The sequence below is a fragment of the Solea senegalensis genome, linkage group LG16 (assembly GCF_019176455.1).
Source record: "Solea senegalensis isolate Sse05_10M linkage group LG16, IFAPA_SoseM_1, whole genome shotgun sequence".
Taxonomy (NCBI): Eukaryota; Metazoa; Chordata; class Actinopteri; order Pleuronectiformes; family Soleidae; genus Solea; species Solea senegalensis.
The window spans coordinates 4,776,377-4,791,675 of NC_058036.1; the positions used below are offsets into that span (position 1 = coordinate 4,776,377).

The 15,299-nt window shown below is 47.9% G+C and overlaps 1 protein-coding gene across 1 annotated transcript in view; it reads right to left on the reverse strand.

Annotated features, from left to right (window-relative positions):
• Positions 1–15,299, reverse strand: part of mnat1 (MNAT1 component of CDK activating kinase) — a 31,638-nt gene that overhangs the window by 3,403 nt on the left and 12,936 nt on the right. Inside the window, exon 8 of the mRNA XM_044046818.1 lies at positions 9,627–9,748. Within this exon, the coding sequence (XP_043902753.1) occupies positions 9,627–9,748 (122 nt within the window). The remainder of the gene's footprint in view (positions 1–9,626; positions 9,749–15,299) is intronic.

Here is a 15,299-nt window from a genome sequence, read left to right on the forward strand (position 1 = left end):
CACCTGTGGGGAGACTCAGACTGAGAGCTGAGGCTCGTGTGTGTGTGTGTGTGTGTGCAAGTATGAGAGATGGCCAGGCACAAAAAGGTGTTGGTGAGTCTGCTCACTGAATGTATCTTATTTCGGCTTTGATGTTTTTAAAACCTAAAATAAAAAAAATAAAAAAATAACACTGTATTTCATGAATAGGACATGCGGGGGATGACCTTGTCAAGTTTTATAACGGACAGTGAAAGTGAGAAGATGAGCGGCGCGAGATGTCAGTCAGGTCCCGCACACAAAGACCACTCATCACCCACTAGAGAAACAACACACAAGTTCAAAACAGGAGGCTCAGTGATTAATAATAACTTCATTAGGTCCAAGCTGCTGTAGCCTGTCCTTCAGAGCACTTGAGGGAGGTCTTCTCGTATGGCTTCCTGCATGAGATGAGTGCTATCTATTGATTATGTTGTACTGGGCCTTTTTAATGGTGAAAAAAGTGGGCTATTTACAGCCCGGCTAAGTCTGCTCTTCCTGCTAATCTAATCCCCAAGCTACTCATGTGGTCATTCCTTCCAAGAAAGCTGAGAGCTCTGTGTAACTTTATACCTGCCTGCCCCTAAGGAGGGAGCGAGAGAGCAAGAGAGCAGAGAGAGAACATGAAGGAGAGGGAGGAAGGGGGTGAGGAGCGTCGGTGGAGGGGTGGGAAGCAGAAAAAGAGGGAGGATACGAGGTGAAATCACCTTTGGGTATCATCATCAAATACCCTCCTTCTCTTAAACCAACCCCGTCTGCCCTTTCCTCACCCCTAACACCCGAGGTTAGTTCAGTTCTGCTCCATTAACTCAGCTGCTGCATCCGCGTCTTCCTGTAAAGACCCGATACGTTTGCCGGCTTATACATGTTCGGAACTCGACTCTCTTCGCATGACTGTACTTGACGACGCTGACAAATTAAAAGCGGACTGACACCGGGAGGACGTGCAACAACAAGAAATGCATTAAAAGATGTTTTTGGTACACTCGCCTACAAAAACAGACCCTTTTACGCCGCCTTCAATCATAAACTGAGATACAGACACACACACACACTGTACCGCCCTGTAACAGATGCTTCGAGACCCTCTGACGCTACTGTTTCACTGTGTGCATTAACACTCTCCATGCTCTCCCACCCCTGTCTCCCCCGTTCCCTCGTTCTCCCTTTTCTCTCCAAGGACTGGACTGCCTTTTGTTCGCAGGGCCCTGAAACCCAAGCCATTTCAGCCGGTAACATCTTTCACTCTCCAGGCCCCACTGGAGCATTAGCTGCAACTCGATACGGGTCTTTTCAAAGCCTCGTATTATTGGGTAAATATGGGTCACTTTGGACTGGCCCATTATGTCGCTTTAAGGGGGCGGGGGGGCGGGAAAAGAAGAGTGCAGGTGATGAAGACGACTGAATAACGCAGTATGGAGATGTGTGTCAGACTGCTGTACACACTCAAAGTAGTGATAAACAATGGGAATGAATAAGCGTAATAATCCACTGGAATCAACTGTGTGTTTATATTCTCAAACGCTCGGTACAAGATGAAGTGCTTGTGTTATTTTTCAAACTCTACTCTCTCTCTCTCTCATGCTTTCGTGTGCAGCCGGATCAAACCCACACCACTGCAATAACAGCATTTTTCCACTTGAGTCTGGAAACCTTAATACCTGGGCAATGTCTCCTGCTCGTGCTAATAAACGGTCAGAGATTTTCCTGACGGAACAGCGAGCGCATAACCCCCCACACTCACGCTGCTTGGAAAACACCGCAGAGCCCCGTCTCTAATTCAAAGTGAAAAGATAAGTGGCGAAATGTTCCACCGGGTTCCGTGTGAGTTCCAGCTGAGAATGTGTGGCTCTTCTTTGTGTTTGGAATCGGTGATGCTGCTGATGCTGCTGCTGCTGTGGAATAGGAGGGATGTTTGGCCTCTTGAGGGAAATAGCTGCAGGGCTGGAACTCGGGAGGGGAAAAAAAAAAAAAGTAGATATCAGATGGAGGTGCAGATTGTTTTGGGCCTCTTGTCTAGACTCCACGTGTTGGACGGAATTGGATTAAGAGGAGCGTTGGAAAAAAAACCCAGAGGTTTTTTCAGCAAGCCGACGCTTAATCAACATCTAAACCACAGCGCTGACGTACAAGACAATGGCACAATCACAATCAGCCCTTAAAAAACTGGTTTGACTTCCTCAGTCATGTTCACCATACGGCAAATTCAAAGACGAGAAACTGGATGTAAGCGATGCCTCTTCATTTTTTTTCCCGACAAAGTCTCAGGGTCAGTCGTTTCTACAGTGTAAATAATCGGAGGCGTTTTGGTCGTCAGCATGATTCATGACTCAGAGTGGAGGGGGTTCACCGACTTCCAGACATTTGAGGAGATACAACGGTGTGTTCTGATGAATCCACAAAGGGAAGACACCTCGTGGACAGGCGATATCTGAACAGCGTCTGAAGGAACGCGGGGCTGCAACGAATGACACAGGAAATGTCCGGAAGTCTTCCTTTAGCAGCGGTGGAGGATTCCTGGCCGAGGAATGATGGTGGGTGGGTGGGGGTTAGTTGGGGGAGGCACACACCTGCCAGATGATTTGTCATTATAGAGGGGTCAGCACTCAGCTGTCACCCCTAATCACCCATCCTACCCCTCAAGTCACCCCTTTTCTACCCCAACCCCAGCCCACCCCACCACAGACTCCAGTCCTCCAAAAACACCCCCTGCATTCCTAAGGCAGATCCGGTTTCAGTCACAGGCCTGCTGCCCCATCTGCCCCTCCTTTTCTAAACTCTACCCTGAGAGAAAATGTACCCCTGTGAGAGACACAGCACACTGAGCGCATTGTGTGGATGTGCGCTATGTGCTTCTGCCCCCACGCGTGTGTGTGTGTGTGTGTGTGCGCGCGTGTGTGTGTGTGTCTCTCACATGTGTACGACTACATGTTTATCTACAAGCGGAGTCGTTCTGCGTGCAGGCGCAAACGCCGAAAACCGACGGAGCCGAAGGTTTTTACTCGCGGAGAGTGTGTGAATTGGTCCAAGCTGCGGCCCAGAAACAAAAACCCCTGCAGACAAGGCAAACACAGAGGACTCTCACAGGTATACTATATCTGTCAACAGCCGTCTTTCTTCACCACGGGTCATGGGTCACACTCTTCCACTGAATACCGCTTCCTCTGGGACATGTGTGAGTGAGTGAGTGAGTGAGAGAGAGAGAGGGAGAGATCCTCAGCCATTAGCCTGCCCACCATCCACCAGATTACCTCAAGTTGTGCAGCTCTGTACAGTTACCTCACATCCTCACAAGCCCGACAGACTCCTTATCTGTTATCGCGTGTCTTATCGTCGCCACTGACAAAGGCCGAGTCTGTCTCTCTGTATCACTGAGGTGCGGATCACTGACACTTAGTAAAGGGGGGGGAGGGGGGGGGACATTTTGAGAGTGTTAACAGAAGCAACACTTGACATTAACACGGTATAGAAATACATTCTCACGTGGCGCGACTGGCGATCTATAAGTTGCGCTCGGGCTTGTCAGCATTTGTGATAATGATGAGAGTTGATTCCGTGCCTGTGACAAAGGTCTATTGTGCTCCTTGTGCCTAAACTCTTCGACGTCTCGCTTTAAGAGACACCTGTCACTCCTCATTCAAAGCATACTTGTGTGTCTCGGCCCTGCGCCGCTTCTCTCTAGCCTGATGGGGGCAGTAGAGGCTGGTTGACTGGCCCCGCCACTGGTTTCACACCTATCTGCAGCACACACCACGTGAGCCACTCGATACAGAGAGAGAGAGAGCATCTTTCTTTCGTCTCCTGAGCTGCCACTTGATAACTCTGCCCCCCTGGAGAGCTTAGAGGAAGGAGGAGTGAGGCGGACTGGAATGAGAGGGAGGATAATGACATGACATCAGTGTCGTCGTTAGCCAAATGGGGCCGTAAACAATGGAAAGACATATGCTGTCCAGTGAATGGCTGCTGGCGCAAGGCACACCCATGCAAGCGTACACACACACAGCTAAAGAGCCTTGACATTTGGATGTAACATTCTGGGAATAGAGCACCGATACACAGAGGAAGAATGGAGTTTTCCCAGGGGCGGGATTCGCCTACACAGGTATCAGTTACTGATGCACCTCGAGCACCGGGGAGAGGCAAAGGAGATTTCAATCATCGAGAAAGATGGGAAACAAATATACGGGGGGGGAAGGGGGTGGGGACAAAAAAGACTGAGACAGGTACAGCAAGGGGGAGGGTGATAATTCATACTTCCTGGTGAGGATGTACCTCCTTCCATGAGGTGTACATGGCAGGTCTATACAGCCAAGCTCCACATGACGGGAGTTTGTTTTCTTTACCCAGCTCTTAAGAAGGGAAAATGAGCTAACTAATCCCCCCCCAATACATTGACAGGCCCTTGGCCCCAGGGATGAGGAGAAAATCTAAGCATGCGATTCAAGGCAGCAAACCTCTACACAGAGCGGTGTATGTTAAAATAGTCAAGAGACACATCTCCTCACCGTTTGCCGGGTGTTGACCCCGCCGCCTCTAGGCTGCGACACAAATAAACTCGCCAAAGAGACCGGTGTCCTCGGAGTTCCCTGCCCGCTGGTGACTCACTTACAAGGAGACTGCTGGTCTGCCTGGTGCACGACCCACAGAGGAAAAACAATAACACTGAAAGGCAGATCTGTTTTCAGTTGACCAGAATACACGGTGTACCTCCCGCTCTGTCACTCTGGAATGCTCCTCCCGTTTCTGCCCCGCTTTCTTTGGGTCAGAAATGACTCACCCACAAGTAAAAAAGCCTCGAGTCGAGTGCAGTTTGTGCTTATTTTGATTTGTACTTCGAGAGAGGATCAATATTTGCACAGATCTATGGTAGGGAAAACAATAGTGATCTGGCCTCCACCAACTCTGTCCGTTAATGGTCTGTTTACTGAGACTGACGGGATAATGGCCTGGGTGGGGGCAGGAGGACAGCGGCCACGCTCCACTCTATTTCTGATCTAGTTAGTAACGAGGAAAGCGAGCGCCTATAGTACAAGGCAGGGGCTATACGCTGTGAAGATGGCGCATCCTGTTGACACAGACGGTTTTGCAAGTCAAATAGCTGGACTCAAGCCTCCGCACCTTAATGTTGACTGCACACTCTTTTGGCTATGCAAATGTCCAATCTATGAGTCCCACGTCTGCAGTCGAGAATTCAGACCCAAGCTATGAAAACACTTAAAATGGTCCGGCGAGCACCGCGCTGAAGTCTACGGTTACTGGCCACGTTGGCTCCAGTAACACAAGACACTGCCACGCGCAACCAGTGTGTAACACTGAAGAATGGAGCATATCGGATATCTGAGGAACCAAGTTCAGCTTTAGGTCTTGGCTATGGTGGCAAACCCAAAGTATTTAAGGGAAAGCCCTATTGTTGTGCGCGAGCCAAATAAACCGTTTCCCATAAATGGCTCTATTTGGCAGCGTTGCATGATATTTTAATTGGCCGAAACAAAAGCTAAATATGTGCCTTGAGACATTATCTAACAGAAGTACAAGAAGATCAAAGACTGTTGGCGCTCTTGAGGGAGTTCATCTAAGGTCATGCTAACCGGCGCCTCAGTCTCCAGCTCATAACTTTAAGCATCAAAGCCATGTTTGTGTGAGAGCGTTAGAGTGCATGACTATTTGAAGCCCAGAATACGAGACCCATCTCTCTGAGGTGCCATCACTCTGCTCCCGTCACTCGGAGCACTCTTGACGTTCCGCTGCTGCACCCCGGGTCCCCCGCGGTCAGCGACCCCTGACCTTCCCCTCTTGCAGAGCCATCAGATGGATCTGTGCCCTGCAGGGATCAGAGAACCTGGGATACATGGAAAAGCTATTCATGGACATTTTCTAGAGATTCCTCCAGGTTGGTTGCTCCCTGCACACGGAGTGAAAAAGAAAAATAACATGTCTGACTTGCACTTTCATCACAGAGTGAGAGAGGACGGGGGGGGGGAAAGCAGGGGAAAGAATGATTTGTATGCAATTTAAACCGCATATTCTCTAATTTGGTGATGGCAGAAATGGATTCAAGAGTACTCTACAGACCGTGTTTAGTCATCCTGCCGACGACCAGTGCCAAATCCAGGGTCACTGGTAGTGCTCTTGGCCAGCTCGGCCAGCGCTGGAAAGACGGAGAGCTGAGACCTGGAGTCAGCCCAATACGGCAGGGAGATGTTAGCAAAAAAACTGCAGCTGCCAGGAACTACAGGCTGTATGGCACCACTGACTCTTCTGGATATGTCCCTCCCTCCCTCCCTGCCTCCCTGCCTCCCTTCCTCCAAAGCACTTAACATGCAGTATAAGCCAACACACACACAGAAAACAAACAAACAAACAGACACACACCATTCACATAAACACTCGGACGCCGAGGGAAGCTAAAGAACACAGGCATATGAGGAGAGCATCACTCAGAGACCCATTAACCCTTGGCTCTCAACCAGAACAGTGAGCAGGCGTCCTTTAAGTACATGTTAAACATAGCTACTCTGTGTGTGTGTATGAGCACAGGTGATTTATGTATTACTTCTGTGAGTTCATGTGTTTGCACTGTGCCCATAAAAAGATTGAGTCACTTTAAATGAAGACTTAGGGGGAAGGTTCCAGGGATGGAAACGAGTGCTTGACCTCCATGTTCAGGTATTATGGTCACAGCAAACTACCCATCACTTTAACCCTTCAACTGGTCTGTTTAGGTGCGACCCACTTCCTCGCGCGTCCCCCGAGAGACGAGCCCCAGACTAAACACTCACTCGCTCATGCAGCGGCTCCCCCTTCACCACACCAACAAGAGGCAGACGCATGACGAGCGCTCCCATCTGAGGGCCTTCAGTTTTTCCACAAATTACAGAAAGCAACGCAAGAATGGGGGCAGGAGGATGAATTTCAAAATATTATACACACTGGCATTTGGTGAAGTGCGTTGAGCAAGCTCTGTCAGAGAGAGATGGGCTAATTTCAGGGCAACCGGGGCCAACACAAACAACTATTCTGGCGAGCGTTCGTTGTCAGCACTTGAGGTTTGAGTCGAAATTTTCGACGCTCTGCAGCCAGTTTCTCTTTCCCCTATTCCCCCCCTGTATGATTTGTCCTGGTCCAAGATCCCTGTTGGTCTTTCATCGGCTCAAAAACTATTCTTGTAGAGAACAATCTTCCATCCAGATGCTCATGTATACACACACACACACACACACACACACACGCAAATGGAAAAAAAAGTGTTTTTCTTTGAGGTCGCGATCATGTATTTACATTAACTCAAGTACATAAACAGACTTATTTGAACAATAATGGAGGCATAACATGCTTCCATTCAGGTTATGTCTATCAGTAGGCACATGGTCGGCGAGAGGAGGTGGGTGGGGGGGGGTTAAATCAGCTGCCGCTTCAGTCTCTGGCTGCTGTGTGTGTTGGGATTCATGTCACAGCCATGTCAACATAAACCTCATATGTTTCTGTTTCGGTCTCCAAAGCAGTATTTACTTCTCCTTTGATTTTGTTTATTGAAGGCTTTTACTGTTCAGAAGCAACAGAGCAATGGCGGGGACGTTCGGTGAACGGGCTGCAGCGCTACGTTCATCGTCTGCTCGTAATTCTCAGGGCTCACGCACGGCCTCTGGGTGCGTGCCAGTCAATGAGATGGACAGCGCTACGCAGCCATTAAAGAAACCTCACACAGTCAGGGTCCTATCATCTGTGGTAAATCATAAGCACCTATGCACATCAGGGGAGGAGCATTTGATATGCACTGTATGTGTGTGTGTGGGGGAGTTGTTGAATGGACATATTTGGCACATGCAGCCTTTACTCTGCGCCAGTATTGAGGCATCTGTCTTTAATAAAAGCGCTCAGCTCAGACCGTATTTATTCAGGTACAGCTGACGGAGAGAGAGAGAGAGAGAAAGACAGCAAAAGGAGGCATGGAACTTCTTTTTCCTGGCAGCCGCGCAGCACTCCTGCGGTTTGTTTTTGGGGGGCAAAGGGACAGGGAGAAAAAGACTCAAGACGCGTTGAAATAAAACGCACGGCTCCAGTGAGTCCTGCGCTGACTGGACATCCCATGCAAGAGGCCAGACCCTAAGGCCCCCGGGGGACACCGAGGAGGGGTGTATTAGCTCAACTCGCTTGTCTCACTTGAAGGCTGTGCTCAAGACAAATCACCAGTGGTGCTTGCTGTCACTGTGGGCCTTGACCAAGACAAACAGCCTTGTTTTAAAACAAGTTCCTGCCCCATTTTTAGTCCCTTTCACCCCGTTCATACGCGGGCAAATCCACATCCCCTCACACATGCGAGCACATTCCCTTCACAGGTCATAGGACCCGGAGCTGTAGTCAAACGCTCTACACGGGGGACTCACTTTTCACCTTCTCAACACTGTCTGCATTCTCTCTCTCTCTCTCTCTCTCCTCCACACACACACACACACACACACACACACGTGAATATTTACTACATCACACAAGTTACATTGTGGCAAAAAAAACAAAAAACTGCTGTGAGAGTGGAGAGTGCAAGTGTGCACTATTCCTTGCTCATACTTAAAAACACACTGCATCTTGGGAGTTGTGGTCTGTGTGAACAGGGCCTGACTGTGTCACTGCCTGTGGCCTGCACCAGTGGGACGGGTGTTCCAGAACTGAACCTCATTTATCTCTGTGGCAAAGCAGTTCCTCTCCAGCGTCGGTCCTCCCAGACCCCTGAACTGCTGACACCCTAAACCCCCCACCCCCACCCCCACTCCTCCTCCTCTGTGCTCCTGCATGCGGCAAAACTTGTGAGATGTGTTTCATCTGCATATTGATCAGCCTGGCCAAAAGAAGTAGGACCTCAGCACTTCACTGAATACATAATGTAAATAAGAGCCAGTTATTCTCTTATACTGAGGAAAACCTTTCACATTTCCAGGTAAAAAGGTTGTTTTTATGCCGTTCACAATATCAATGAGCTGATAATGAGAGAATCCTCATCAAGGCATGTAAACAACGTGTTCACATGGGCACATCTTTGCCAAATTAAGATTAGTGTGAAGCAGTGGCTGCAAGTCACTGCTCTTACCTTAAAAAAAAAAAACATTATATGACCCACGTTGTGCTACTATCACCCAATAAACACAGGCTGACCTCAGTGTGTGGGCAGGTTTTTAGTGCCAGCCAGCTGCAGTGCAGACGACTGGGCGCTGGGCTGTCTGATGGATAGCTTACATTCGGTGAGGACTGGACCAATGGCGTCGCGGATTGATTGGCCCAAAGGGCCTGTCGGAGAAAGCACTTCCTGTGTGTGTTAATGGACGCTGCTACAGAGGCACTGTGGCGACTTGTGGCAGGGTGATGGTTGTTTCTCTCTCTTCCTCGTCCTCCCTCCCGTCTCATTTGCTCTCACTCTCCCAGTTAATCAGAGAAGAGTCTCTAACCCGACATCAAAAACCCCTACAATACACTTAAGCTACGCAGACATTTAAAAAATGGAATTATTTCCAGGAAGCTTTCACAGGAATTATAAGGAAATAAAGAACCTGTTATTGGTAATTCCTCAGCCATTTAACTCGACAACTGTCCTAATGTTAAACATAATAAGTTTGTACCCGACTCTGCTCAGCTGCTCCAACTCAGGCACTGGGGGTCCATAGGTTTCAACATGGAGAGGCTTGTAGTGGTACAGGACTTCTTCTATCTTGGGCACAGGTAGGAGAGACACCGTCTGACGCTGAAAGACAAAGGGCCACAGAAAGACAACATTCAACAGGGAACAATGATCTTTACTGTCTGTGTTTAGTATGCAGCACAACAATGGAAACTCTGGCTACGGCATAATCAGATGACACAAACAGAAAAGCATCCTGGAAGAGGCCTAACGCCAATCACACTGCTGCAGGACTTGAAAGACTGGTTTTGGGGAATACACGTTTTGTCATTTTCACTTTCCAACCCATGTTTCCACCACCAGTGGTGGAACAATGAGTGGGCATGTTTGTCGTGGTCAACGGGCTGCTGGCAACTCAACAACAATGGTTGATGGTATTCTAAACAAGGAAAAATCAACTTAAGCTTTACAAAAATCCAAAACGGGGTTTGGTGTTTGGCTAACAAGAGAAGTCAAGTGTACACGTGATCAAAAGTGAAACGGATGAATGTACAAAATCATCATAACTTCACACACAGGTGAATCTACTTCACTACATGATTATTTTACGTTGATATTTCAGTCCAAGCGACTTCCCTAATGTCTTTGACCACTGTGATGGAGTGAGAAATGTGGTCCTTGTGAAAGACACAGCAGAATTGTTCAATTTGGGGCTCCGCCATCACAAGGGGAATTTCCACACGGCTTCAGACCACAATGTTTTCTCCAGCATTACCAGTAATAACACTCAGAAGACGAGCCAGTCATGAAACAGACCTGGAATTAAGAAGACGCTGTCTAAACAAACACAGACTATTTTACCGAGTACAGGGGAGCTCAGAGACAAAGGGGGATAAAAAGAAAAGAAAAAAAGATAAGCAATAAAACCAAAGAAAGGAGAATTGGGAGTGAAAACAACAAAAGACAGAATGAAGCTGATGAAAACTGAACTAAATGAGTAACATGTGCTTTGTGGACTCGGACCGATTGCCCTCGTACATACACTGGACCTTGCCTGTTTAAGCCAAACACAACACGATGGTCACAGTCACAGAAACAAAGAAAAATTAATACTTAGCGATTAGCAGGATGGGATTTTATTACATTATCATCAAGAATGAGCTAATATGTCAGGTATTTCATTGGCTAAAACTAACCCTTTTACAGTATTTCAGTACAAATCTAGATATACCATGTTTCCCATAATGACTATCAGCTGCCTTAACAGAACGAGCCTGAACCTGTTGCATTTAGAAGTGGTTTGTACATGCAGGTGGGGGTAGTGAGAGTACATTAACAGCAAAGAAAGAGGGTTTTCCAGCAAAGAAATCATGAATCAAGCTATCAAACCAAAATATAACATGTAATAATACTGTTCTTTTGCCATTTATTTTCGTTTTAACGTAATCAAAATAAAATGTTTGTTTGATGACTTTTAAAAATGAAGAAGCAACATCTGACAAATAATATTTTAGTAGCTCACACGTCTCTACGGTTTTCACGCAACCTTTGACCTCAAGGTGCTACTGATCCTCTATCCTCTCCCATCCATTCAACCAAGTCCAACACAGTGGAGCCCCACTTGAAGGCTAATGAAACCCATACTCAGCCACTCTCCCTCTCTTTCAGCCTCTCCATCCATCTTCTTTCAGACTTTCAGCACAGTTGACTCCCCCTACTGCAGAAATCAAAGAGACGCGCAGGGACAGTGGGGTGGAGAGGGAGGAAGGAGGAGCACAGTCTATGATGATGGAGAGGTAAAAAGAAGAGTGGCAAATTGGGAGTTGCAGATAGCTTAACGGCAGTAAATCAGGACTGTAAGTGACACACAGGACGGAGCCAACGCTCTCACACAGACAGACGTTCCTCTGCAAGGGCACCTTGAGAACTACGACACATGTCAGCACAAACACAGCGTAATTCAAGCGCACGCAAGGAAATGTCCAAGTCTTGCGAGTACGTTTAAACTAAAATTGCAAAAATAAGGACACGCCATAAATTCAAACTATGCAATAAAGTGAAGCCGTCTGGCCGCGCCTCTGAAACGGGGCTACGTCCTCTCACAAACCGCTCTGTCCTACACTTCACCTTACAACACTGCCGAAACTTTCACTCATGAACTCATCACATCCTATTAAGAGCCTGTATGAATTACGACACATGAATGTTGTTTTCCGAATGCTCCAGTGAAAGAAAAGCAACGCGGGGGGGGGGGGGGAGTGACAGAGTGTGTGGACCCCTGGCCAGGCACAGTGGAGCAGAAATGACTTAAGGACTTAGGAGATGCTGGAACAACACCACTGAAAAAGCCAACACAAACATCTGCTTTAAACATCACTGAGGCCCCTCTTGCTATACTACCTTTGCAAAACTATGAGTGCCCTCATGATGCTTTCAAGTTTGTGTATAACTGGTATTTAAGACTGTTATAATACCCCTGTGACACTAAAATGAAGCTCTGGGGCCCATTAATCTTAATAAAACCACAGGGGGAAGATGAATTCAGGAAATCACCATTGTGCCAGAGGGAGTTCTCCTCCTTCTGTTCTTCTGATCCTCCTACATCTACCTCAGATCTAGATAGAGTTCTACTGATCCAGTAATACCTCCTTTGACTTCTAGGAGTGGAGTCATTTTAATAGCTGGAGATAAAGCAGTCGCTGGTGCCAATCCTTGTGTCGGTGGAGGAGACAGGTGTGCCGGCTCGGGAAACTGTTTAGCAATCTATGCCTGCTGGGGCTGGTGGGTGTTTGCGGCCGTGTCTGGGAAAGCAACAGGGTTAGCCTATCAGAGACGACGATGTGCAAGACATTCATGTGACTTTTACGGGACGGGGATCTCATAAAACTCACATTACTTTTAAAAAAGGTATGAGAGGCTCTGGCCCAAGGCACAGCACCGACCATGCCAAGAATGAGAGCTGTTTGTGTGTTTGCTAAAAAGGTGCTTCTTAATTTCGGACATTTTAAATCAACCAAAACAAATCATAACATCAGTGTGTATTTGAATAAAGGACAAGGATGATCAGAACTGTCGGATGTAAATACCACGCGTGACTGGTGTCGATGAAAAACCATGGGTCGGGAAACACTGATCAACATGGTATCGAGGATAAGGGGCCATCCCATCCTCAGCTTTCTCTCCCAACATGTGCCCTGGCTCTGCCAGTGCTTCTGTATGGATAAAGAGCTTTGGGTTACCCGCAGGCACTGAGCAGCAAGTAGCAAGTGTAAAAGCTGCTGCACACATAGTGCCTCCTCTCTCTCCTCACCAGTTTAAATATAACTCCCCGACCAGTGGCAGCTGGCCCAGCGCAAAGCCCCTAAAGCTGACAACTCTTTTCTGCTGGGCCGGGCTATGCAGTCTTGCCCATGGGCAAAGGTTGCAAAGGCCAACTTAAATGGGGCCCCGGGTCTGGGGCAGAGGTGTGAATGCCCACATGTGCTGGTGCCAATCAGGGCTCATACCACCCGAGCTGACCCCAATACCACAACCTCTTGAAGACATCAACCCGCATGCCAGCAATCCAATAAAAAGGAAAGGCCAAAGGGCAAGGGTTACGGACACTTTCACGTAAAACTAACCATCTTTGGTCAAAGCATGCTCCAGATGTTGAAATTTTAACACAAGACGCGCACGTCTGTCCCTTACTCTTTCTCTTAAGACTGTAGATAAGAGAAACGCTGAATATTATGGACTGAGTGAGTGGGAGTTGCAGGGAGTATATAGTGACAAGCTCCCAGGCAAAAACAGGTTAGGCCAGTCTGCCAGAGAAAAGCAAAGCAGAGCTTGCCCCGCGCAGGCGAGTATGGAGCAGAGGTCACTGTAGAGGACAACTTAACCACCTAAAACAGACCTGAGCAAACAAGCTCACTGGTTGAACGTGTGTGATGTGTGTATACTTGTGCTTTCAATGGCTGTCGAATTCCACTGTCTAAGTGTAGAGCGGCACAAAGCCAGAGAAATCCCGGGGTTATTTCAGGTAACTTCACATCTATGTTTAGGGATACATTTTCCACCCACATTTGGCTGAATGTGTATCTTGTACTTTGTTTATGTGTGTGTGTGTGTGTGTGTGTGTGTGTGTGTGTGTGTGTGTGTGTGTGTGTGTGCGCCTCCTGCTTTCATTGGGTACTTGTGCTGGTCCTGTCGGGTATGTCAGCTGCTCTGCCGCCGGTGAGGAGTGGATCAAGCTCCAGCAATGTTGGAACCTGGGAACTCTCATTTAAGATGGCGCTGAAAGCTGTCCCGAGGTGGAGAGTTTCACCATCGGTCAGCTGCTCTCAGGAATGGAGACACTATATAGCAGCTGAGGACGATTCCTACCTTGACGTGACTTTCACGGCATAAACAAAGCTCCCACGTACCGACAAAACAATTATTAACTTGACGCTTAAAGAAGACTCTTCATATGCGGACGGACTCGTCTACATCTGTGTTTTGACAGAGCAGGTGCCAAGGATGATGACTCTCGTCATCGTGTTTAGCATTGGGACTGGTCTTGTGTGTCAGACAACAACACACAACCTGTTTAAACAGAGAACAGTTTCCTCCCTCCCACACAGAGAGCCTCTTTTGATATTGGTCGGACCTCTATTTTAAAAAGACACTTTATTCTTCAAAGGATGTTTACTCAGACCGGGTTGGGGGAGTGTGCGTTTCTATGTGTGTGTGGGTGGGTGTGTGTGTGTGTGCACGCGCACCCACACACAGGTATATGCGTGACGTAGTTCAATAGATTGACTACAAAGTGGGGGATTATAGCGAGTGATTTCAGACCATTCCTGAGGCAAGACCGGGCCCATCCCACCCCATATCACACCTGGACCGAGACTACTTTCCCTCATGATTGGCTAACTTCCTCAAGCATCCACTCGACAGCATGTTAACACACAGCCAGAATAATAAGGATCATATTTGAAGTCCCCAACTCCCACTCCCGGAAAAATTTCACACTGGCTGAGAGCAGTGCCAGCGTGGCTGCGATGTCCCGTTGCACGTTGCCAGAAAACAACATGACACAACTAGATGTAGCATTAGATCATGCTTTAAATGAGGACTGGAGCCACTGGGAAGCTGACGGTTTGGCATCCGCACGTTCCACGCATCGGCCAGCTCAAAGACAGGCAGATTATGCCATTCCGCCAGTGACGGCTCACCTTGGCCTGGGCTGAAGCAGCTGGCTGAACTGCTGGTGGGGGATCTGTTGGTGGTGGTGGTAAAAGAGAGGGTGCCAGTAGGGAGGTGAGGGGCTCAGGGAATTTGAAGTTGTGACTTATGAACTTGAGCATCAACTAAAGTATTCAGGTGAAAAAGCAAGAGGATATGAATACACGTCCTCTGCATTCATCACTGACACTTTTAAACTGTTTCTCCTTCATGTGTGCTTCATAGGAGATTACTAATACAGGAGTTTTGTTAGTTGAATTCAATCGGTTTATTGACTAACCACTTTGGCTAAAAAGAGAAGCACATAGCAGCATTATGAAGGGATAGAATACAAATGTGACCCAGCTTTAGTGGTTTCACATTTGCCTCCCCCCGATTCCTGCTTCGAAAAACTGAAACCCTGTTTGGAACGAGGGACCGCAACCTCGCAGATAAACGAATTCCAGCGACCTGCAGGAATCCACCG